We start from the raw sequence: 24,532 nt of genomic DNA on the forward strand, positions 1-24,532 counted from the left end.
TTGTTTATTTTAGAAGATAATAACATGCAGTGTCTCATCCAAACGAGATAAAAATATTTTCAAAGACAACCTTAATTAATATTGAAAATTTGATTTTTGAAATATGAGCCATTCTGTTCCTCTTTCCTTGGCAAATTTCGAAATAGGAAGATTGCTCGGCCAGGGGCATTATGGTAATGTATATGTTGTTAGGGAAAGATCTTCTGGATTTATCTGCGCCATGAAGATATTAGATAAAATTCAAATGCTTCGAGATAGAAGCGAAGAGCAAATCATAGCTGAAATCAAAATTATGTTATCATTGAAGTATGAAGCATTAATTATGTTATCTTCATATTTTTATTTTTCATTTTTATCCAAAATCAGACATCCGAATATTGGAAGGTTGTATACTTACTTTTATGATGAACGTCGTGTATATCTTGTGACGGAGTATTGCCCAGACGGAGATTTTTATAAAATTATTACAAAATATAAAAGATTGCCGGAAAGTGTTGCTGCAAAAGTTTGGATTTGTGCATTTGATAATTTTTTGAATTAATTTTTTTCAGTTCACATATCAAATAGCAAGTGCGCTTGATTATATGCATAGTCAACATGTTTTTCACAGAGACTTAAAGCCAGGTTTGTTTTTGTATCCTTTCCTTTTACCTTTTTCAAAGAGTTTTTGAAACAACACTATTATCAGAAAACATTCTTGTTGGAAAGGGAGGCAATCTTAAAATATCTGACTTTGGCTGCTCTGTTCAATGGACAGATGATGGGCGTAGAAGTACTATTATTGGAACAGAAGAATATTTTCCGCCTGAAATATTGGAGAAAAAGCTTTATGATTACAGGATAGATATTTGGACTCTTGGAGTTATGATTTATGAAATGATAAATGGAATAACACCTTTTTATGATGATTCAAGGGCACAACTCGAAGAAAGTATTCGAAAGGGAGAATATGTGTTTACACAATATTTTGTTGATGAAGACGGAAAAGATTTGATTCGGAATCTGCTTCAAATTGATCCAGATAAAAGGCTGACATTGCAGCAAGTGCTCCATCATCCATTTATTGTGAAGCACATGAGAGACCCCCGCACTCCATTTGAAATATTGAGCACGGTTCCAATACCTCGGAAGCATTCATCTCATCCTGTTGAAGAGAAAAAAGAGGAACCTGTTCATGCGGCACCTCAACAAGTTGCTCAGCCTTTAATAAATCCTGCTCAAATGCAATCAGATTCTGAGCCTTCGCAAAAAGTTGAGCAGGAAGAGAAAAGCAAAGATGACCATCAAAAGCAGCTTTTCCTTCACCAGCAATTTCAAGTTGCTTCTCAAATTCAACGGCAACAGCTTAAGCATTTCACAATTCCATCTTCTTTCGGTTCTTCATCATTTTCTGTATCTTCAACACCTTTTACATCATATGCATCTCCATCCAATCCTTCGTCTTCGTCTTCGTCTTCTTCGAAGCTTCCACAATTTCATTCTGCTGTGCCAATGGCAATGCCTGTTTCTTCATCAAATCGAATGGACATTGAAAATGAAGGATACGTTGAGCCTAACACTTCAATTGGATTGAGGCAAAAGATGTAAATAACTTGAGGAATAAACATTTAAAAGATCACTTCTTTCATTTCGCTGAATTCAAGTTTATCTAAATCCCAGTTACTGAAATAATGAAATGGGATATTTGTAGCAATTGAATGGTATGATTTTGAATCAATCAATTATTGCTTTGATTTACTATAGAATCTTGATAAGTGTTTAAATTCTTTTTTCAAAATGTAATCTTTTTCGATATTGAACTTCTATATTATTTCTTGGGAGTAACATTACACTCTCGAGTAAAAATTGTTCTGATTCTGTGGTATTTCTGTGAAATTCACAGAAAATGTTCCTCTTTTTTTTCTCTGTTTTTCGTCTGTTTGTGTGTTTTCAAAACTTAAATTTTGCTTTCTTTTTTCAACTTTTTTTGTCGTGCCATATTTCGGAGACATTTCACTGAATGTTTGTATAAAAATTGAAAGAAATGAAACAAAATGGAAATGAGAGGGAAAGAGATACAAGATTTTTTGCTTTTTATAAACATTAGATTTTTAAAAAAAAAAATCGGAAAAAAGTGAAGATATGACAATGTTTGAAGATATTTATGAAGTGAATGAGAAAATTGGCAATACTTCAAAACGCAGAATACGATAAACAACAAACACAAAAAGAATGACAATGTTCAAAAGAGCAAGAAAGTGCGAATCAAAAACATAACAAATACAATCAGCCATCAATTTAGACATAAAAGATGATTGATCATATGAATTGAAAGAAAAAGAGGAAGAGCCTTTATGATTGATTTCTTTTCCTGAATTGTTTTTTTCCTGAGGAGATTTTTCGTTCGAGGCCTGCTGTTTTTTCTCGCTTGGGCAGCTGCTTTCTTTTCCCGATTGCTCTTGCTCTCTATTTTCTAACAGATAATAATATCTTCTCTTCATACAAACGTACATGTTGTTCAGCATCAGACAGTATTGGATCCCTCTAACAAAGCCAATAACATCTTCTGCATTTCTAATTGAACTGTTGTGCATGCGTTTGGAAAAGGCTTTTATTTCTTCAATGATTGGCATGCTAAAACCAAAGCCTGCAACACAGCTCGATAACCCAACAGTAAATCGGCAAAGACGAATCATATGCTCTTGTGAAGTTAAGTCATCCGCTCCTCTTTGTGAAATGTGCCTTAGAAGCCCAAATAAAGTTAAAAGCAGCAAGCAGATGTTCAAAATAGAGGTGGTGAAAATGGTGAAACGAACAGGAACATCTGGAAAGCTAATTGGAAATCCACTGCAGTTGCCAATTGAAGGAAGAAATGAAGAAAGAATTTGAGATTGATGCTCAAGAGATGAAGAGAGTAATCCTTTTACAGCAGATAAAAATACTGCAAAGAATGATGAAATTTCATTGATCTTAATTCATTTGAAATAATTTTTTAGTGATTGTTGATCGTAAATGGTTAAAAAAAAAAAAATCAATAAATAATGTTTTCATTGAAGTGAACGTAATGTTCAATAAAAATTCAATTTGTAAAAAGTATAAAAAATGCAAACTGTCATAATTATTCGCGTAGGATGGGTTGCTGACAATTCATTGAATGGAATTGAGAGGACAAAAACAATAGACATTCCAATAAAGGATGTAGAAAAAATAAGCAGCAAAGAAGAAAAAGGAGATTCTTCAGAACATTCTTTAAATAGCTTGCATAAAATGAAGTCAAGCATCGCAAATCCACAATAAGAAAGCAATATGTTCTTCAGCATCATAATCCATCCGGAGCAAATATTCATTTTTTGAAAAGCAAATGCCAATTCTCCATACTTTTTAGTTAAAAAGAAAAAATAAATAACCCCCAAAAACAAAGAAATATAAAGCAAATTCAAATAAAATGGTAAAAACTTTAAATTATCGTATTTGAATATTATTTCATCGAAAACAAGAATAAAGAAAACAAGTTCTATTAGCACTAACAGAACTAAACTATTTCTGAACTTTTTATGATTAAAAAATGACATTTTCATCTTTTCTCATCATTTCTCTTCTTTTTAATGGGTATCTTTATTTTCAGATTGTTTTTAACCTTGATTAAATGTTTTTATGTTTATCACTAATAAAAGAGTTTTCAATCAAAACACAAATTATTCCCATATTTATTTAGAATGTCAAAAAAAGATGAAAGAAAAGAATTACTCTGTTTGCTTGAATATTTCAATTATTTAACTGAAAACATTATTTTTTATATTTGTAGTAGGAACAGACAGAGCTGAAATTGAGCAGTCTTCTGAAGGAGTTAGGCAAATATTAAGAACTGTTCCTGAAAACTCTGAATTTGCCGACTTAAAGCTTCCTCTTTTTCCATTTAAAGAAAGACAAATATGCTCAAATTGTAAGCGTAGCTCACTTATGTTTTGCCCCAATTGTATGCTTCCTTTTAGTCAATATCCACCACCTCAGTTGAAGCTTCCTCTTGAACTAAATATCGTTCATCATCCAAAGGAAAAGAAAGCAAAAAGCACAGCAGTTCATGCAAAGATTGTTTGCCCAGCCCAAACAACAATTTGGGAATTTCCTGATTTTCCAACTTTTAATCCAAATGAAACATTGTGTGTATTTCCTTCCGATGAAGCAAAGAGTCTTACTGAACTTGATTTATCAAATTTTACAAAAGTCGTTTTCATTGACTCTACTTGGCATCAAACACATTCTATGTGTTTAGATCCTCGAATTGCATCATTAACAAAAGTTCGACTTAATAAACATAAAACTCTATTCTGGAGGTATCAAAAGGAAAGTGAAGATTTTCTTGCAACAATTGAAGCTATTTACTTTTTCTTTAAAGAATTTCACATGGCGCAGCACGATGGGAAGTATGATGGGGAGTTTGACAATCTGTTGTTTTATTACATATTTCAGTATGAGCACATTCAGACGTTGTATGAAAATGATGAACAAAAGCATCTGTCAAAGCATTTGGACCCGTCTTATTATAGATCTAGAGCAAAAGAGAAAATTTCAAAACTTACAGATGAAGAACTGAAAACAGTTGATACAAAGATTACAAAGAAGCTGGAAAAGAAAGAGGATGATGAATACTTCACTCCTACAGAAAATAAATTACTTATTAAAAATATGAATGCATCAAAGGAGCGCAAAATAGATCTGTCATCAACTTGATTTTTTTGCTTGAAAGAGTTTTCATTGATTGCAGATAGGAAATAAATGTATGATTTTAACAATTATGATGTTTTTTAACATTGATTATTGATCTGAGCAAAGCTTACATAAGAAAATATCATTTCAAAGGAGATTTTTATGCTAGCATTTTGAGGATGATTCTTTTTAATGAAATAAATAATGACCAATGTTTAATGGTGTTATTATGAATTTTTTTCTAAAAGAATTGATATTTGGGGCATAATTATTTCATTTATGAAAAAATCAACAATTTGTTCCAAACTTTTTCCACAACGTTATCATGAGAAATCTTTCATTCTCATGTCAAAAAAACATTAGAAATTTTTCGAAATTGAGAAATTAATTAAATGTGCAGAATGGAACAAAATTAATAAAGCAAAAAATATCGTCCCATTTCAATATTATAACATTTATTTCTTTTTCGAAATTATCACATAATTAGCATTGAATATTATAAATTGCATAATTCAGAAATAAAGATATATTCAAATGGTTTAAGTTATTGTGAAGAAAAAACTTTACAAAACAAGTTTTGTTTTTTTATTTTTTATTTTATTTTTTTTTTTTTTTGGAAAATCAGAATTATTTCGATTACAAATAGATTATGCACATTCTCGTTATTCAAATTGATCGATTCTCAAAGTATTTTTTTGAGTGTGTGTTTATTGTGATATGAAATAAATAAATAAATAAATAAATAAATAAATAAATAAATAAATAAATAAATAAATAAATAAATAAATAAATAAATAAATAAATAAATAAATAAATAAATAAATAAATAAATTAATTAATTAATTAATTAATTAATTAATAAATTAAAGAATTGAAAACTTTATTGTTCAATGAATTAATGAATTGATGTTTTGTGTTCATTTTTATCGAAATCGAAATGGATAATAATTCTCATCTAATAATGTATTGAAAAAAGTTTTATTTGAGTGATTTTTTTTTTAAATACTTTCTGTAACAAATTTTGGTTAGAATTTGTATTTTAAATGAATGAAAATGAACACTGAAAAGTGAAAAGGCTATTGAATTTCAAATCTTCTTATTTTTGCACATCAAACTTTGGCTTTTGTTATTATTCTGTAATATTGATCATTTGAAAGAAAATTGATTTGTTGTTGACGAAAACCATTTTTGAAAAAACATTTTCTCTGAAAATGTCATGATTTCATAAATAATAACCCATATCTTGTTATGAAGTTTTGAGATTTTGTTTATAAGGTGTGAAGTTATTGTAATATTTCATTTTTGTTATAATTTTTGAATAATTGTTTTCTCTTTCAAAAATTTTTGTTTTATTATTCACTTTGTGGATTGAAAAACAAACGCTTAATAATTGAAACTTTTTTATAAATATATAATTCGTGAATATCATTTCGAAAATCATTATTGAAAAAAATTACCATGATTTTTTCAATTGAATAATGAATACCTGGGTGATTATTTTTGAAATCATATTTTCTTATTCAAAATTTTCGGTTCAAAAATTTTCCTTGAATACCAGGAAACGAATACTGAAAAGTGAATAGGCTTATCCAAGAAATGTTTTTCATTACTTCAGCTCAAAATTTTTGTTTTTGAAACTGGAATAATGATTTTCTCATTTGAATTCAAAATCTTTTGTCAATGACAAACAATCTTCGAAAAACCAACAACCCGAAAAAAGATATGATTTCAAAAATAATCACACACATCTCATTTTTTCTTTTTCAGTAATTGTGACGATATATTTTGCTTTATGGATTCTGTTCCATTCTGCACATTTAATTAATTTTGAAAATTTTGAAAAATTTCCTATGTGTTTTTGATGTGAGAAAGAAAGATTTATCATGATAAGGTTGTGGAAAAAGTTTGGAACAAATTGTTGATTTTTTCATAAATGAAAGAATTTTGCCCCAATTTTAAATGTGTTCACAATTTGTTGAAGGCATCTATAAAAATCCAAATTTATTTGTTGCATTTTCAATAATTGAATTAATATTATCAGTTCTTTTTTCTCCAACAATTTCAAAAAATTAAAAAATAAAGAAAACAAAATAATCATCAAAGCAACTTTCTAAAAGATAAAACAATAATTGTAAACTTTCCTTAAGAAAAAAGTAATCATAACAATATGAGAAGTGAAATTTGAACATTGTTTTTAATACTTTGGTAAAGAAACAATTGAGCCAAAGATTTATTTATAATTAAAAGTATTTTCACAAAAAAAACGATAAAACATTAGAAAGATGATCAAAAAAGAAAGCATCTCTTCAAACATAATCAACACAATTCATAACAAAAATTAACATTCATTCTAAAAACTCCGAAGAATTGTCTTCAAAAAGTCCCAATAACGTTGCATTGTGTCTAAATGAAGGGATTCGTGTGTTGTGTGCGGAGACGTGATTGTTGGGCCAATTGATATGCATTGCAGCCAAGGAAAACGCTCCATAAAAACCCCACATTCATATCCAGCATGAACTGCAGTTATTTTTGGATCCTTTTTAAATACTTTTCTGAAAGAATGCTGAATAAAGTTGATATATAAAAAGAATTATAAAAACAGAGGTGATGAAAATTTTCTCACATTCCACAGAGAAATAAACATTTAAAAGAACAATTTGATAACTCAAAGAACATTTCATTAACTTTTCAAAAGCAAAATCTCAACAGCATTATATTATAATTAACAAACAAACAAACAAACAAATATAATTAACACTGTTCTCTTTCTTCCAAACCTCAGTCACTTTCCACAATTCTGTGTCTGTAGATGTCAGCCAGCTTCCATACGTCTCCTTCGACCCAGCCACTTCCCTCAGCCCGCCAAGCTCAGCAAAGCTCTCCACCACTTCATCCACATACTCTGTTTCCGACTTCAGAAGAGCCCTCGAAAAGAAAGAGAAGGCAATATCTGCTTCAATTCCTGCTGAATGTGACATTTGTGTCTCAATCTTAAAGAAGTTCGTGCTGATGCTGGTTGTCCCCGGAAACATAGGTGACATCCGCATCACCCCGTGTGGAGCAGTCAAAATCAGAGAGACAAGACGATGGCTCGCTTCTTCTGTGAGCGCAAACTTCGGAACAGAATCAGGCTGATTGGAAGAATTCAGTTCCAAGTTCGAATCGGAAGATGAAGCCAAACTCATTTTTGAATCAGTTTTATTTTCGGTTTGATTATTTGAAGAAGAAGAAGAAGAAGAAGAAGAAGAAAAAGAAGAAGAAGTTGATAATAAATGATATTCCTCATTTTCTTCCTCACAACTTCCACCAAGACTTTTGAAATGAACTTTTTCAAATACAATTTTCATTGTTGGTTCAACACGAGAATATTCTTCCATAATTTCGCGGATCTCCTCTTCGACGCCTTTTGTGAATGAATCGACTTCATCTGCATTCAATACAATTGAGGCAAACGAGTCTGTAGCTAACACATTCCTCACAGACCCACCAGACACAGTAACAATCCTCAAGCTGCTTGGCCTTCTTGAAAGTTGTCAAAGAAAACATGTCATTCATTGCGATTATAAATATCGTTTCAGTTTCGGAGTTAACACATTTAACAGAATTTTCAATTGCATTTGAACGCATGAGAAGAAATGAAAATTACATATTCATACATTCATACATACATACATATATATGTATGTTTTTTCAAAGAGAGGGAAAGAGAATAAAAATACTAATAAATAATTACTATCAACAAAATGCACACTTCATTTCTCTTTCAACGCTTTTTTCGCCCGACCTTAATATTCTTCCAATTAGGGAAATTGGATTTGCTCTTCCTGTGTGTATTTCAAAGCCTGAATGCCCGCTCTTACAACGCTTAACTGACAAAATAAAAGGTTGAAAGGCGCAAGTATTTTCAACTGGCACAATAGGAAGTGAAATGCAATAACTCACTTTTATTCCGCTTGCACAGGCTATTGTTACAGTTCCATCTTCCATGTTATCCAAATTTATCAAATACTTTGACTACAAAATCAAATATTTCACAAGATTGAGTTTTTTAAGAGAACATTTTCAAATAAAACAGTAAATGGCAAACCTTAACCATATCAGTTCCAATGTGTAAAGCACCAAGCATCCCTAATTCTTCATCAATTGTGAACAAACATTCAATTGGTCCATGAGATAATTCTTTGTCACAAAGCAGAGCAAGCAATGCACAAACTCCAACTCCGTTATCAGCGCCAAGTGTTGTTCCTTGTGCTTGTAATAAAGGTCCACATACAGAATCATCAGCAATTTTTGGCTTTAGCGGATCTTTTTCCAGGTTTATTTGTGAATCTTCATCCTTCACGCAAACCATGTCAAGATGAGCTTGAATACAAATCGAAGGATCATTTTCTTTCCCGTTTTGAGCAGGTTTTCGAATTACAATATTTCCAAATGCATCCCTTTGAGTTTCATAAGAAAATGAATGACCAAATTTTAATATTTTTTCCTGTATTTCTTGCGTATTTGAGGATCCTCGAGGAGTGCTCATCAAAATATTAAAGTGTGTCCACAACTCTTTCGGAAATTTTGGATGGATAGTTTCTGACTTAAGCATGTTAAATAAATTTTCAAACTCAAAAAATAAAATATCAAGAAACCAACCATTTTATAATTCCTTACACTTTTGAATTAACAAATTTAAATCAACACAGCTATTTAGCCTGTCAAAAATGTTGTAAACACCTGTTTAACAAATGACAAGATTTCACAATTTTTAAAAACGGGAATCACAAATTTTAATTTTGCATTTCACAAATTTTGTTAAACATTATAATTGAAAATACAATTACAAATATTTCGTGAAAAACAATTGATCAACATAAATATTATTTCAATTTATTACGGAGAAGAATAGTAATTCTTCACTGAGCTTTTTCACAATTGCTTTCACGCTATGACGACTCAAGTGGAGCCTGCAGATGAATTGCCTTGCGTTTCATTGCCTCCAGCACTTGTAGCAAAGCCAAAAATCCTTGTGAGGCCAAAAGATCTTGATAAAGGCATCAAAATAGTGAAGGAGTCAGCCATTGTTCCAAGTCCATCTCCTTCTCCATCTCCACAAGTGTCTAATTCTGAATCTCCAGGAACATCAATTGATGAGCGCCAAGAAAGATACAAACAAGCTCGCGCTCGGATTTTTGGAGACCAAGGAAAGCAATCATCTCAGGCTGGAATTTCAAAAGATTCTCCATCTTCAAATGAAGCAACAGCATCTGATTTACGTTGTGCATCGGTTTCGCAATCGATCACCCCACTTTCTTCTCCTTCAAATTCCAGTATTTCCACGTCACCAACTTCACCATCAATTGTTTCTGAAAGTCTTTCTTCATCATCACCAAACACATCAACAATTTTACCAATTCCAACATATAATCCATGCTATTCTCATCTCATTCCGGGAATCACGTCAACACCTCATGCTCCTCCACCTTTACCTCGTCCAATTCCTGCTCCTCTTTTGCTTCCTCAATCGCGTCCTGTACATCAACCTTCACCACGTCCAACACCTCAGCCAAAACCTCTTTATGGAATACAAGCGCAAGCGGGACCTTCTTACGTTCAGCCATTGCAAACCCCTTATCAGACACCATTTTTTTCTCCATATCCATCACCACAATTTTTCCCACGACAACTTCCATATCAGCATTCTTCAACTCAGCCTTTGTATAATCCACGTCAAACTTCCCTTTATCCCTCGCAAATGCAAAGCGGATATGCAATTGGCGGTAGAGGAATGGGATATGTTGGATCAATGAGTTTAGGCAGTTCAGCAGGAATGAGCGGAGCTAGTGGAATTTATGGATCTGCTGGAAGTTATGGAGGGGGATATGGCACAGGAGGATATGGACTACTGGATGGAGGATTGGATGAGATGAATGGATATACAGAATTTGGAAGCTGTGTTGGAGGAACACAAGGATATGGATCATACGGAGGATGGTCCATGATGCCAACTATTGGAAGCGAAAGCTTATCTGGAGGCGGCATGGGAGGGTTTGGTTCAAGTGGCAGTGGGGGAAGTATGGTGGTTGGGGAAGGGGGAAGCGAAATGGGTATAGGGGGAAGCCTTGGTGGAATATGAAGTTCCCACTTCAAATTTCATTTCGCATTCAAAGCATTCATTTCGAAAAAAAATTTTTTTATTCCTTAGATTTTTAAATCAAAGCATTTGTAAATTTGCAACTGTTATTTGTTCAAAACAAACTATAAAATAAAATTTTTTTAAAAAGATTCTAAAAATATGCATTTTTTGAGATTTCAAATGGAAAAAGCTATATTTTTTATTGAGAAATCATACACCAAAAATTATTCAAAATGAGAATTTTTGCAATCGAATTAATAATTTTGCAAACGAGTCAATAAATTTTTCATTCAATATAATAATTTTGCATTCAAATAAATAATTTTTGCGTTCAAAATGGAAAATATTCAAACGAAATAAAAATTTTAGCATTCGAAATGAAAATTTCTTTTGTTTTCACAGGAATATAAATTATTTGAAATTATTAAAAATTTCAGGAAAAAAAAAAAACATTTTTCAAAAAAATTTTTTAATGCACATGAAAATAAAAACAACATAAAATTATTTCCGATTCAAAAGTGAAAAAATGATTTTCACAAAATTTCGTGAGAGAGAGTACAAAATTTTGTTTCGTTTTGAAAAATTATTATTTCGAATTCAAAAATTATTATTTCGTTTGAAAAAATTATTAATTCGTTTGCAAATTTTCTATTTTGAACACAAAAGTTTTCATTTTGAATAATTTTTGGTGTAACCATTAAAAATACTATTATCATGTGAAAAAAGATTTTGTTAATGGGAACAAGATGTACAGTTAAAAGAAAAACACTGAGGAAAATAACTTTTGTTAGAAAAAAAATACTCAATGGATGTGAAGGGTTATTTGACAGAAATATTCATTTTTTTAAAACAAAATAATAACAAAGAAAAATTGTCTTTTTCATGTTAAAATAATTGTTCAAACTTTTTATATTCAATTTAACAGAATTTTCAAAAAGGTTTTTGGTGAACAGTTGACTTCCAAGCCCAACTTTCGAGAGGATTAGGGCTTCGTGTTATCAAAAAATGCAAACATAAATCACCGATAAGAGTTTCAAATTTCAAGAAAGACAAAAGTTTTTTTGTTACGGTTACACTAAAACTCTGACCTATATTTTAATACAGACCCTTTTTTTTTTGTGGAGCTGGCTACGGCTTTATATAAGCTGGTAGCGAACAAAAAATAACTTGAAACATTTATTTTAATATATTTCACTTATGCATAAAAAATTTTTTAATGAAAAAATTTTCACTTAAAGATTTCGGTATTTTTTAATTTTATTTTTTGATTATCAAATTGATGGTCTTTCCATGAATATAACATTCTGGAAGTTTTAAGTAATATCATCATTACACAGCACATCCTTTTTATTGTTTTTATAACTTTTCACATTTCTCAAGTTTCTTTTTCATCTGTTTTCTCATTTCATCGACTTTTCGAAAAAATGAAATTTTCTAAAGTATTTTTAGTTTTTGTGAAAATTTTTTAATTTTTAAATCTGTACCTCATTTAAAACTCTGAATATCGTTGGACACTCACATAATTTTTTGCTGAATAAATGTTACTGGCTTTAAAAATCAAAACTATCGAAAGTGATGTTTTTCTTTTTTCTATTTTAAATCGAATTTGCAAAACTTTTTTTGTATATCTTCATATAGACCTGTGCGACATGACAAGAAATTTTTTGATGCTGTCGGTCACCAAAAAAAAAAAAAAAAAAAAAAAAAAAAAAAAAAAAAAAAAAAAAAAAAATCCAATACAAACAGTTTTTTTCTCAAAAACAAAAATGTAATGTTATTCTATTACAGGAAATGCGAAATATTGTTGAAATATGAGACATTCTGTGAACAATTATCACAAACAAAGTTAATTAAATATTTGAGAAAAATATAAAATTTTTAATCGCATATGAGATATTTTGAATATGTTTATGGTTAAGATCAGAAAAAATTTTTTTGTCAATCACCTGTGTCACTTGGTGACAAAATTTGCCACTTGTCGCACAGGTCTAACCATTAGTGCCAAACCCGGAACTGGCAAATTTTTGTGAAATTTGAAAAAATTTATAACTCATTGTTCATTAAGTCCACAGAGCTCGCTTTCGGGTCATTACTATATTTATTTTTATTTGCTAATATTTTTCTAATAAATACACAAAAATGCACATATTTATTTAAAATGTTATATTTGTCATATTTTTGAAAATTACTATTTCTGAGATCGCTGCAGAAAAAGATAATCATCGAATCGAGCTTATTTTAATATCTATGAGTAAAAAATCAAACATATGGGAATTTTAATTCGTTATTCGTTTGATGAAACATTTTTCATTGATTAGATCAATAACCATAAAGATGTGAAAGCAATTGGCATACTTGACTGCAGCTTAGAGAAGAAGTTTGCTTTGAATATTTCAAGAAGATTTTAATAATATTGTGTCTTTTATTTTATTTACAACAATTTTTTTAGTGAATGCACTTGTCAGAACCATGCTTTGATTGGGGTGTGTTTTTTTGGGGAGCAGGCTTTCAAAAAGTTTGATTACAGTTTGCTGTTTCTCAATTGTTGTATATTTTACAATTTTTTGTTTTGCGCAATTATTTGATTCTTCAAAAGCTAGTTTTTGAATGTTTTGTTTGACGCACATATTTGCTTGATTTTATCATTGCAAAGAATGTTACTGCATTTATATCTTCAGATATCTGTGCTGTAAACATTAACTACTATTTAATGTCAATTTTTTGAAAAGCAGAAATATATCTTTATCGATATTTTTAATATTTATTATTTTTAATAATTCTGTTATTTTTTTGAAAGATATTCATTTTACATGTTAATTTTGATGGAATCTGTTACGCACTTATTTATAGAATTTACTACATTTTTTTCATAATATTTTTATTTGTATTTGATGAATAACACATCAGAATTATCTTATATGAATTTTGAGTGCTTTTTATATTTATTTAAAATGTGTGATTATTTTTGAAATCGTATTTCTTTTTTTAAAAATTTCGATGCAAAAATATTTCTGGAAAATCAATGAAAAAAACTGAAAAGAAAAAAGGCTAATTGAATGCATTTTAATCTTTGATTCGGAAAAATTATTTGTTTGAAAAAACAATTATCATGCTTTTTCTCTTTTGAATAAAATATTTCTATCAAAAAACAAACAATCTCTGAAAAATCAACACCCCAAAAAAAGATATGATTTCAAAAATAGTCACACAAATATTTTAATATATTAACATGTTTTGAATTATTTATTAACACATAAACCATTTTGCAAAGCAATAGCTGTATATGCAATTTAAAATATTCTGTAAGAAAAACATTTTCCAATTTGCTCATTTAGTTAATAAGAATTAAACGCTATCGATGAACTCGATTCACATAAAGATAAGTTTTCATTATTCACTTTCAGTCCGTATTTTAAAATCAAATTAAATTTTAAATTAATATTGTAAATTTTGAAATGATTTAAATAAATATAAAAAACACTCAAAATTCATATAAGATAATTCTGATGTGTTATTCATCAAATACAAATAAAAATATTATGAAAAAAATGTAGTAAATTCTATAAATAAGTGCGTAACAGATTCCATCAAAATTAACATGTAAAATGAATATCTTTCAAAAAAATAACAGAATTATTAAAAATAATAAATATTAAAAATATCGATAAAGATATATTTCTGCTTTTCAAAAAATTGACATTAAATAGTAGTTAATGTTTACAGCACAGATATCTGAAGATATAAATGCAGTAACATTCTTTGCAATGATAAAATCAAGCAAATATGTGCGTCAAACAAAACATTCAAAAACTAGCTTTTGAAGAATCAAATAATTGCGCAAAACAAAAAATTGTAAAATATACAACAATTGAGAAACAGCAAACTGTAATCAAACTTTTTGAAAGCCTGCTCCCCAAAAAAACACACCCCAATCAAAGCATGGTTCTGACAAGTGCATTCACTAAAAAAATTGTTGTAAATAAAATAAAAGACACAATATTATTAAAATCTTCTTGAAATATTCAAAGCAAACTTCTTCTCTAAGCTGCAGTCAAGTATGCCAATTGCTTTCACATCTTTATGGTTATTGATCTAATCAATGAAAAATGTTTCATCAAACGAATAACGAATTAAAATTCCCATATGTTTGATTTTTTACTCATAGATATTAAAATAAGCTCGATTCGATGATTATCTTTTTCTGCAGCGATCTCAGAAATAGTAATTTTCAAAAATATGACAAATATAACATTTTAAATAAATATGTGCATTTTTGTGTATTTATTAGAAAAATATTAGCAAATAAAAATAAATATAGTAATGACCCGAAAGCGAGCTCTGTGGACTTAATGAACAATGAGTTATAAATTTTTTCAAATTTCACAAAAATTTGCCAGTTCCGGGTTTGGCACCAGGTTCCGGGTTTGGCACAAATGGCAAATAAAAAAATAAAATAAAATAATAATATGTCAAAATTTTTTTGAAAAGCTCCTTATGTTTAATTTACAAATAGAATAAAAATTTCTTATTTCTCTCAAATTTCTGTTCCCATTCACCAGATTTCAGGAGAATGAATATAATATCATTATCAAGAATTTGTTTCCATAACAGTTAAATTTGATCTATGGGAACAGAAATTTGAGAGAAATATTAAATTTTTATTCAATTTGTGAATTGAACAAAAGGAACTTTTCAAAAAAATTTTGACATAATAATAATAATAATAATAATAATAATAATAATAATAATAATAATAATAATAATAATAATAATAATAATAATAATAATAATAATAATAATAATAATAATAATAATAATAATAATAATAATAATAATAATAATAATAATAATAATAATAATAATAATAATAATAATAATAATAATAATAATAATAATAATAATAATAATAATAATAATAATAATAATAATAATAATAATAATAATAATAATAATAATAATAATAATAATAATAATAATAATAATAATAATAATAATAATAATAATAATAATTATAATAATAATTGAATGTGGTGGAAATGTGCGTGTCATTCTTTTTGAAAAGTTCATTTTGTTTGTTTTTCAAGTGTTAAAATTACAGGAGTTTTTTTTTAATCAGTATTTATTTTTCCGTATGCAGATAATAAGAAATGTGTTTTGCTTCATTTTAACAAGATGATTTTTAACTGAATTGTGAATGCATCAAAATTGTTTCAAAAGTCAATGTCCGAGATTAGCTTATGAAAAATATTTTCTTGAAATAGACATTCCACTTTTCAGTGTTCATTTTTAATTTTTTGCAACATATTTTCAAATCGGTGATTTTGATTGAAAAGATATGATTTAAAAAATAGTCATTCAGTTGAATATCAATAATTGTGTTCAATATGAGTGGAACAAAAGTTTCAGAAATGTTTATTTTATTTCAAAGTTTTTTCATCATAACTTTTTTGAAAAAAGGAGAGAAGGTTATATTCAGTAGAAAAATTTTGATCTTATTCTTTAGAAACAATTTGAACATTAGATGAATTGAGAAATAAAAAAAAATTTCGAAATTATTGGGTTATTTCAAAATTACACAATAATTTTGAAATTATCAATGGAAATTTTGAAATTTTTGGGGAATTTAGCAATTACTCAAGTTGACAAATTTTTTCTGTGAAAATATATATTATGCATATATATGAAGTTTTTCAAAGCATTTTGTCGAAAAATGTATTGATGTCTTTTAAATTATAATTTGTTGAAAAGACTTATGAAAATTATTTTTTAGTGATTAATTAAGATTATTCAAATAAAACCTTTTAACACTGCTGATTTTTGATTAATTATTGGGAAAAAATCACAGGAAACTTCATTCATAACGATTTCAAATATTTTTGTTGCAGAACTTCTTTAGAAAAAGAGATTCAAAGAACGCAAATTGAAAAAAAGATCTCATTGATGTATTTCAACAGCACAGCATCTTTTCTTCAATATATCTAAGTTCTTGCTTTTACAAAACTGCTATTTCACCTCTGTTTGTCTTCAAACTTCATGTTCTGCATTTTTCCATCGTTTTTCTTTATTTTTTTCTCATTATTAATTCTTTGCAAAATATAAATTCCACACAATTCTTCTGACAGTGCATTATAATCATTGATTAAAAAATAATTTTCTTATGCCACACGTTTTCCACATTCAGAGGCTGTCTATTCCGTATTAATTCATATTCATCGTATTTCTATCCATCGCGCATGTTAAGTTCAAAATAACTACCATAAATATTTGTAACAAAATATATTCTGGTTCTAATATATTTGTAAGGAAACACAGTCTAAACCGGATATAATCACATCGGTTTTTGCACAACTTTTTGTGACTATATCCGATTGTGATTATACACGATGACGCTTTACACAGAAAAATAAAAAAATTAATTTTTGAAATAATAAATTTTGGGTCGATTTTTTTATTTTTGAAAATTCTTCATCAAAACGCATTTTTCACTTGCGAAATTAATATTTTGCACAAATGCATATAATTTTGACTTATTTGAGCACATTTTTGAAAAAGCAAAATATTGAGATTTTTGATCAAAAAATCGATTTTTCAATGAAAAATCCACCCTTAATGAAAAAAACTGTGATTATATATTTTCTGCCCTGTGATTATATGCGATGAAAAATGAATGAAAAACAAGCAAAATATGTCGATGCATGGAAAATTGTGACTATATACGAATGTGATTATATTCGACGTGATTATATCCGGTTTAGACTGCATTTGGCTCCCTTCCTAGCTGTTCTGCTCTGCAAAGAATAAATTGTTCATTTTAAATAAATTGTTTGAGTCACGACTTTGGGGAGGATACGGATGGAAACATCACAACAATCAATTGAATAATAAAAAAATACGAACGCCAAAAATTTCATATTCTCATCGAGAATATAGTTGCTCCGCAGCATTCCACAAATCAAAATGAACAACTTTTATTTTCAATAAATAAATATTGCTTTTGCAATGTCATCCTTCAAAGCGGCAATATTTCATTTAGTCAAACTGTCCTTGTTTATACCTCGGAATCTCATTCCGTTGATAGTTTCTGAGCATTTGACATTTATTGATCATTCCCATCACATATTTTCTGCAAAAATATAAAAGAAGGCTCAGCTCTGTATTATGACTGAATGGGCATAAGAAGAGTTAACAGGTGAATAAAAGGATGGATTTATTGTGCAGGGTGAAAAATTTTGGTAATTACGAACAAATAGGGTTTTATGGGGAATGAAACGATAAAATGTAATTTTTTGTGGAAAAGAGGTGTTTTGGGAGGTTTAAGAGACAAAATGGATATGTGGGAGACGGATTAAGATGGGGTTTTGAGGGGTTGTTGTTGAGATTTTTGTGAGATGGAAGGAGTGGGAGTTGTGTTTGTTATTTGAGAAATGGAATTTATTGTTGAGGAGGTGGGGCGAGGTGGGATATAGGTGTGGAAGATGTGTGGAGTTACCCTTGGTGGAAAACCCGGGAGGTCGTGGAAAACCCGGTAGTTAAAAACAATCTGTAACGTCAATTTCTTTCTTCATTCTGGAACAATAATCTTTTATAATTCCATTTGGATTAAGTTCTTCAAATTTTTGAGTTTATAAAAAGAGAAAACGAACAGATATAACATATTAATTATTGCAAGCTATTGATTGAAAATGCTTGAAATGTTTTGATTGATAAAAGAACAAATCTCAGAAAAAATTGAACTTTAAGGTCGGATGTTTAAAAATGAAAAAAACAGTTTTTATTTATCAGTTTTTTTCAGGTCCTCTGAATTTGAATCATCGTCTATAATTCTCCTTTTGAGCGAACTCCGCTTTGCTCTGGAATCCTTCGTTTCAATTTCTTCGCTATTGAACACACAACTTATTTCATTTCCGGACATAAAATCATCATCTATCTTTTTTCTTCTTTGCCTTTTTATCTTTTTCTTCACACAAAGTGGTTCATTAATCGCTTTCTGTTCTTCTTTTTCAACTTCTTTGAAAACAGAACAGTTTTCTTTAATTTCTTCTTGTATCCTCGTTTCAGTATCATGCTTTTCATTGAATTTCTCCTTCATTTGGCGATTTTCTTTTGGAGAAAATTCTTTGAATAAGCTTTTCTTCATGTTTTGAGAGCACAAAATTGATAACGTCGATTTTTTTTTGAAGATAATGGAGCACCGCGCATTCGATGCAACACAGGCACAGCAGCCACAGAATAAACACCTGTATTTAGGAAGGCTGTTTTCACAATAAAAGGAGATGTAGCTGCTGACAAAGCTTCCGGCAAAACGTCTGCCAAGGCTTTTCTGAACGATGAAGTTGAGAAATTAACAGGTCTCACGAAAGAGTTTTGAAGCACTTGTTTTAATCTGGCAAATACACAATTGTCACAGGGCTGGAGGAGGTGTGTCATATTTGGGGGAAAATATTCGATGATCACATTGTTCTGTTCTGCAAACTTTTTGACTTTTGAATTATGGTACGTTCGATGGTTGTCCAAAACAATGAGTGCTTTCTTTGATGTTGATGATTTTCGTTTTTCTGCTATCATAGGAATACACTCCTTTATCATTATTTGTTGAAATATTTCCGTTGAAATCCATCCGGATGTGGATCCTAAATAATTAACGTTGAACGAAGAAAGAAATGAAAATTCAGAAGGTTTCTTTTTTCGTGGATATATGGGGGAAAATACGGACTTTCAAGCTTTTTTTGCACAAAGCACAAAATAATTGCTTTGCTCATAACTTTGTTTCGCTTTCTCAGATTTCAAAATAAATTTGATATACATATCAGAAAATAGGCATCGTTGAAATCAAAACTTAAAGTTTTCCAACATTTCACGAACGCCAAAAAATTAGCCCATTTTTTTCCAATTTTTTGATCTCAAACAGTTTATGAAAAGTGCATAATTTTCAATGAAAATGCCTGAAGTCAAAAAATTTTTCCCATATTAAAAAGAATGGCAGATGTGACCCATCTGCACAAATGCAAACACAAATTGTTGCATTTTCAGTTTACGGCAAAGATGATGGAGCGGGAGGTGTTTGATTTTTTAAACAAATGACAAGTTTTGTGGTTCCATCACCAACTCTGATGGAAGGTTCGTAGAAATTGAAGATATCTGTTGAATTAATTTCATTTGCTGTGATTATGGCAGACAACTTTTCGAACCACACACGTATTGTTTCTGGGGATTGTGCACAAATCTTTGCTATTTCCATCGGCCTTGATATAGAAGCTTTCAAAATTGAGCTTCTTTTAATAAGATCATATGAATATTATGAATTGACTTTCTTTTTTTCTTCTTCATTCTCTACTTCAGAATCGATCACTTCTTGTATCTTAATAATCAAAATAATTAAAAAATAAAATAAAAAAGTCTGTAAACCATCGATTGAATATCCTTCAGTCGAAAAATTTATTGTTCTTTCAATAAAGCGATCGTTTGATTCTCCACCTTTTCAAGTTGATTTTTGGTTATAATCGTTGGCCGTCCAGCTTTTCTGACTTCACGCTTTGCTTTGAAAGCAGCTATCCCTCTTGCCCATGCTCCGTTGGATATTGCATGCGACACCATGGCAACCTTCCACGATAAAGAATATTTCTTCTTTATTTCGAAAACTTTCAGTGAAGGTGATGAAAACTGACGGTATTCGGAAGTTGCTAATAGTCGATGAAGAGAATTTGAAGATAATTTTTCTGATGATTCCATCATTATGTTTTTGATCAAAAATTGAATTGATTGTATTGCAAAGTCTGAAAGAAATAGAAAGCTAAATATTTAACAATTTTTTTGAATTAATCAATCTTTCAAATTAATATCAGGTTTTTTTTTTTTATTATTGTTATTCTTTTTCGTGGTTTTTGATTTTTCTTCGGACGAACTCTCAACTCGAAGCAAACATCTGTAACAAAAAATATTGAAACAGAATCTCTTGTATTACAGGAAAAAGGCATTGACGAATATAAAATTTCATTTTCAAGTCGAACAAACGGGCGTTTTCTTTTTTGAAACGGTTTTGAAAAACACAAACTACTGACTTTTCCACAAACTCCCGCTTTTTCCACCAAGGGTGATGAAATATATTTATTGGAGGGGAAGATGAGAGATGGAAAGGAAATGGATAAGAAATGGGGTGGATATATATATATCTATATATATGGGTAATTCTTTTTGAAAAGTCGCAAATGTTTAATTTTCAGATAAATCAAAATTATAATATTTTGCTCAAATTTCTGTTTCTTCTAACGAATCTTCTTAAGAATGTTTGAAATAGCATTATCAATATATTGATTCCATGCTTGAGAAGTTTGGTTGATGTTAACAAAATTTTGAGCAAAATATGAAAATTTTGATGTAAAAGAAAATTAAACATTTGCGACTTTTCAAAAAGAATAACCCATATATATTTTCAAACGCACAGATATAGAGAGGGGGGATTCATATGAGGCGGAGCAAGGAGGAAAAGTTTTTGTGGATGTTTATTTGATAAGAAAGAGAAGTGGGGTTGAAAGAAAAAAATGAGAGAGATTTTTTATTAATATTTAAAATTATTATTGAATGGACAATTTGGTCGCGCCTTGCATTTGCAGGGCAAGGGATAGATGAAGATACAGACTAAGACAGGAAGAAGGAACATCAGGTGCAACACTTTGCATTGGAAGTGTGGGGATGGATTCGTAACAGGGATGGAGCGAGGTGAAGGGCTGACCATGAGGGGGTGTTTTGCGCCAGAGACATACAAAGAAATGGAGATATTTATTTTTATTGGTTGGAAGAAGGGGAATGGGAGCTGGGGAGACAGGGATTGTGATATTTGGTGGGATGGTATTATTGTTGTTTTGGGGGGAAATGGAGAGAAGAAGAAGAAGATTTTGGCAAGAGATAGGAAGGGATTCTTTGGATGGAATCTTCTTCATTGCTTGTTTTTTTATGGAATGGAATTTGTGGAGGTTATTTGGGTGGAAACAGAACAGAGGATTGAGCTTTTGTTAATATTTTAAAAAGAAGAAGAAGAAGAAAGAAAAAGTCAGCAAAAGGTGGTTATTGTGAAAGATATAGGTTTGCATTTTTTTATTAATATTTTTTATCAAATGTTTTTATTTTTTATTATGAAATTAGGATTTTTGCAGGATTGCTCAATGGCAATGAATGAACAAGGAATATGTCAAGAGGGGATGTTGGATGCATTAAAGAAGTCAGAAAACAACAATTGAAGTGGCGCATGGAGGAGTGAGTGGGCGTGAAATATTAATGAAAGGAAAGGAAACGAAGATAATTATCTTGAAGGCTTTAGAAGGCATATCGGACGAATCTTGTTAAAAGCCGAAAATGAGATCAAGGAATTGATGATGCAGCAGAAGAAGAAATTTGGCAAATGATTGAGAAGTGGAAATGGAATTTTTGACGGCTTGAAAGAAGAGAGAAAAGAGGAACTGGTCTGTGGTGATTTCTTTTCTTGAGGCAAAGTTGACATAAGTTGAACTGACAACTGCCTCATTGAAAAGATACTAAGAAAATTTTGTTATCAAGATGATGTTCTTCTAATTTTCTCATCATTGAAAAAACACCTATGCCCATGAAAATGCTGTCTCTGGGAATGTTTGAGCGGATGAAAGAAGATAAATGTGCCGAAGAAGAAGAAGAAGAGAAAGAGGAAGAGAAAGAAGCAACGAGATTTGCATAAATCTTAGGATGATTTTGTCAATCCTATTAGCAAAACATAATGCTGATTTATTATCAAAATGAAACTTTATTTTTTCTTTCCTTTTTTGAACTTTTTTCTTACGTTCACATTTTTATTCTCCATGAAATATTCATTATTGCGCAAAACATCAATATTTGAAATGTTTTTGAGTTTTAATTTGCTCTCTTCTTTCATATTTGATGTATTCTGTAGATATTTGCAAATCAGTAATTTTTAACCGTTTTATTGAAATTTTGAAATGTTTTGAATAATGACAATCATTTATTGTTCATGGAAACATTTCAGTAATCGTGTAAAACGTAAAATAATATTTTTTTTCCTTTACGATTGTCACAAAAATATAAAAAATGATATATTTCGCATTATTTGTTGTTAAACGTTCTGAAATTTGTGCAAAACATATTTAATAATATTTGTGATAAATATACTGCTATTTTTGATTGATAAAATTTATTCGGGAAAAATTCAGATTTTCCAACAATTAATTTATAACTTGAAATTTGTTGGTGAAACTTAAAATAACTACCTTATTTTCAATTTATCTGAAAAATTTCAAAATTACTTGATTATTTCAAAATAACATATACTAATTTCAAAATTATTCAATAATTTCAAAATTACACAAAAATTGTGCAATTCATCTATTAAAAGGGAAAAAATTGAATAATTTTTATTAATATTCTTTTTTAAACCATAAAGATCTCACTGAAGAGTATCTTTAAAAATAGTTCATCTTTGAAGGCAAATATCACCTTCAGAAAAGAAATGAGCAAATAAAAAGACAAATTCTGAACTTCAAATTTTGATAGCCCTCTTGAAATCCGCAGCTGTCATAGAGCATGAAAGAAATATCAAAAGGTTCAACAGAAATGAAATCTGTTTTTGTGTCACTTCTTTATTTTCTTTTCTCAGCTCTGTCAAGTCTCCGTTTGATTTTTTGCTCCTAAAAAGAATCCTCATTTTTTTGAATTCAGTTGGCCGTTCTTTGTGAAAAACATTATGTTTGCATATTGAAGAAGAAGAAGAAGAAGAAGAAGTTGAAGAATTAGTAAAATGCTACAAATTAAAAAGAGAGAGTTGTCAAAGACTTCTAGCAAGTTGGATATTTGAGTATTTGTTGAAAACAAAGTTAACTTTGAAGATTGATCGAAATGATCAACGTTTCAGTGCAACAATCCTTCAATGTGTTTTTGAAAAAACTTCATTAAAACCGAAACTTTCAAACGTTCATTTCAACAATCTTTGAAAAGGAACGATGAGACGTCTTTCGACAGCGCTCTGCCAGTTGAAATCATTGTTGGATGAATCCTTGCGTTCTACTTTCAACAATGCAGCAAAAAATATGTAATAAATATCTCATCTTGTTTTTTTAACAGATTTAATTGACGCGTCCTCTCCATAAATAACATTTAATTCCAGTAAAATGCTTCTGGAAGAAAAGAATTGCTTTGAAAAAATAGATAGGTGCTTGCTCATTATCTTGTGGTTGCGTTTTAAGAGATGCTAACACTGATTTTCAACCTTTTGTGGCAATGCTTAAGTTACAAAATGAAATATTTGCTTCACATTCACGATATATTCGAAATAAAAAATAAAATACAAACAAACAAATGCATTCATCAATAATTTTTTGAAAAGAAAATACATCATTATACTCTGTCCAATTATTATCGAGCAAGTTAAAGAAAAAGCAGATATCATGAAATCTTCGCATTTTTTATTAACATTGATCACAATTAAAATCATAATGGTCTATTGTTTTCTTCGCAACAATAACTTTGAGGTGCTTTTGGAGCACTGATAAATATGACATTATTGCTAAAAAAAAGTGAAAGAAAAATATATCATAACCCATATTAATAAACAAAATGAGTTTGCTGCTTTTGTTTGTCTGGATAGCCTTGTTAATCAGCTTTGAGATTGTTGACAAACATGAAACCAATGGTTTGAAATTTAATGCCTATTCTCCAAATGAACATATTTTGGATCAAGGATTATCA

General features: G+C 29.6%; 6 protein-coding genes across 6 annotated transcripts; 4 read left to right on the forward strand and 2 right to left on the reverse strand.

Annotated features, from left to right (window-relative positions):
• Window positions 1-80: 80 nt before the first annotated feature.
• MONOS_11926 (putative aur protein kinase) lies at window positions 81-2,038 on the forward strand. The gene is made up of 4 exons (XM_067864503.1): window positions 81-306; window positions 367-505; window positions 552-624; window positions 689-2,038. Exons 1-4 carry the CDS (start codon window positions 104-106, stop codon window positions 1,585-1,587), a joined length of 1,314 nt encoding a protein of 437 aa, XP_067727226.1. The 5' UTR covers window positions 81-103; the 3' UTR covers window positions 1,588-2,038.
• Window positions 2,039-2,110: 72 nt separating this feature from the next.
• MONOS_11925 (uncharacterized protein) lies at window positions 2,111-3,586 on the reverse strand. Its single transcript, XM_067864502.1, has 2 exons — window positions 3,090-3,586; window positions 2,111-2,948 (listed from the first exon to the last, which is right to left on the reverse strand). The coding sequence occupies exons 1-2, from the start codon at window positions 3,555-3,557 to the stop codon at window positions 2,142-2,144; spliced, it is 1,275 nt and encodes a 424-aa protein (XP_067727227.1). The 5' UTR covers window positions 3,558-3,586; the 3' UTR covers window positions 2,111-2,141.
• Window positions 3,587-3,682: 96 nt separating this feature from the next.
• MONOS_17599 (putative fibroblast growth factor 7) lies at window positions 3,683-4,912 on the forward strand. The gene is made up of 2 exons (XM_067870533.1): window positions 3,683-3,729; window positions 3,785-4,912. The coding sequence occupies exons 1-2, from the start codon at window positions 3,696-3,698 to the stop codon at window positions 4,708-4,710; spliced, it is 960 nt and encodes a 319-aa protein (XP_067727228.1). The 5' UTR covers window positions 3,683-3,695; the 3' UTR covers window positions 4,711-4,912.
• A 1,789-nt stretch (window positions 4,913-6,701) lies between these two features.
• On the reverse strand, window positions 6,702-9,439 carry MONOS_11924 (putative cytosol nonspecific dipeptidase). The gene is made up of 5 exons (XM_067864501.1): window positions 9,328-9,439; window positions 8,774-9,271; window positions 8,438-8,700; window positions 7,464-8,208; window positions 6,702-7,249 (listed from the first exon to the last, which is right to left on the reverse strand). The coding sequence occupies exons 1-5, from the start codon at window positions 9,328-9,330 to the stop codon at window positions 7,037-7,039; spliced, it is 1,722 nt and encodes a 573-aa protein (XP_067727229.1). The 5' UTR covers window positions 9,331-9,439; the 3' UTR covers window positions 6,702-7,036.
• A 125-nt stretch (window positions 9,440-9,564) lies between these two features.
• MONOS_11923 (uncharacterized protein) lies at window positions 9,565-11,170 on the forward strand. The gene has a single exon (XM_067864500.1). The coding sequence runs from the start codon at window positions 9,620-9,622 to the stop codon at window positions 10,805-10,807; it is 1,188 nt and encodes a 395-aa protein (XP_067727230.1). The 5' UTR covers window positions 9,565-9,619; the 3' UTR covers window positions 10,808-11,170.
• Window positions 11,171-21,513: 10,343 nt separating this feature from the next.
• Window positions 21,514-22,041, forward strand: MONOS_15347 (uncharacterized protein; the record flags this gene model as incomplete). The annotated part of the gene is made up of 3 exons (XM_067868216.1): window positions 21,514-21,652; window positions 21,833-21,886; window positions 21,947-22,041. 3 exons carry the CDS (start codon window positions 21,514-21,516, stop codon window positions 22,039-22,041), a joined length of 288 nt encoding a protein of 95 aa, XP_067727231.1.
• Between the last annotated feature and the right edge of the window lie 2,491 nt (window positions 22,042-24,532).

The sequence above is a fragment of the Monocercomonoides exilis genome (assembly GCF_001643675.1).
Source record: "Monocercomonoides exilis strain PA203 chromosome Unknown scaffold23-1346700, whole genome shotgun sequence".
Classification (NCBI taxonomy): Eukaryota; Preaxostyla; order Oxymonadida; family Polymastigidae; genus Monocercomonoides; species Monocercomonoides exilis.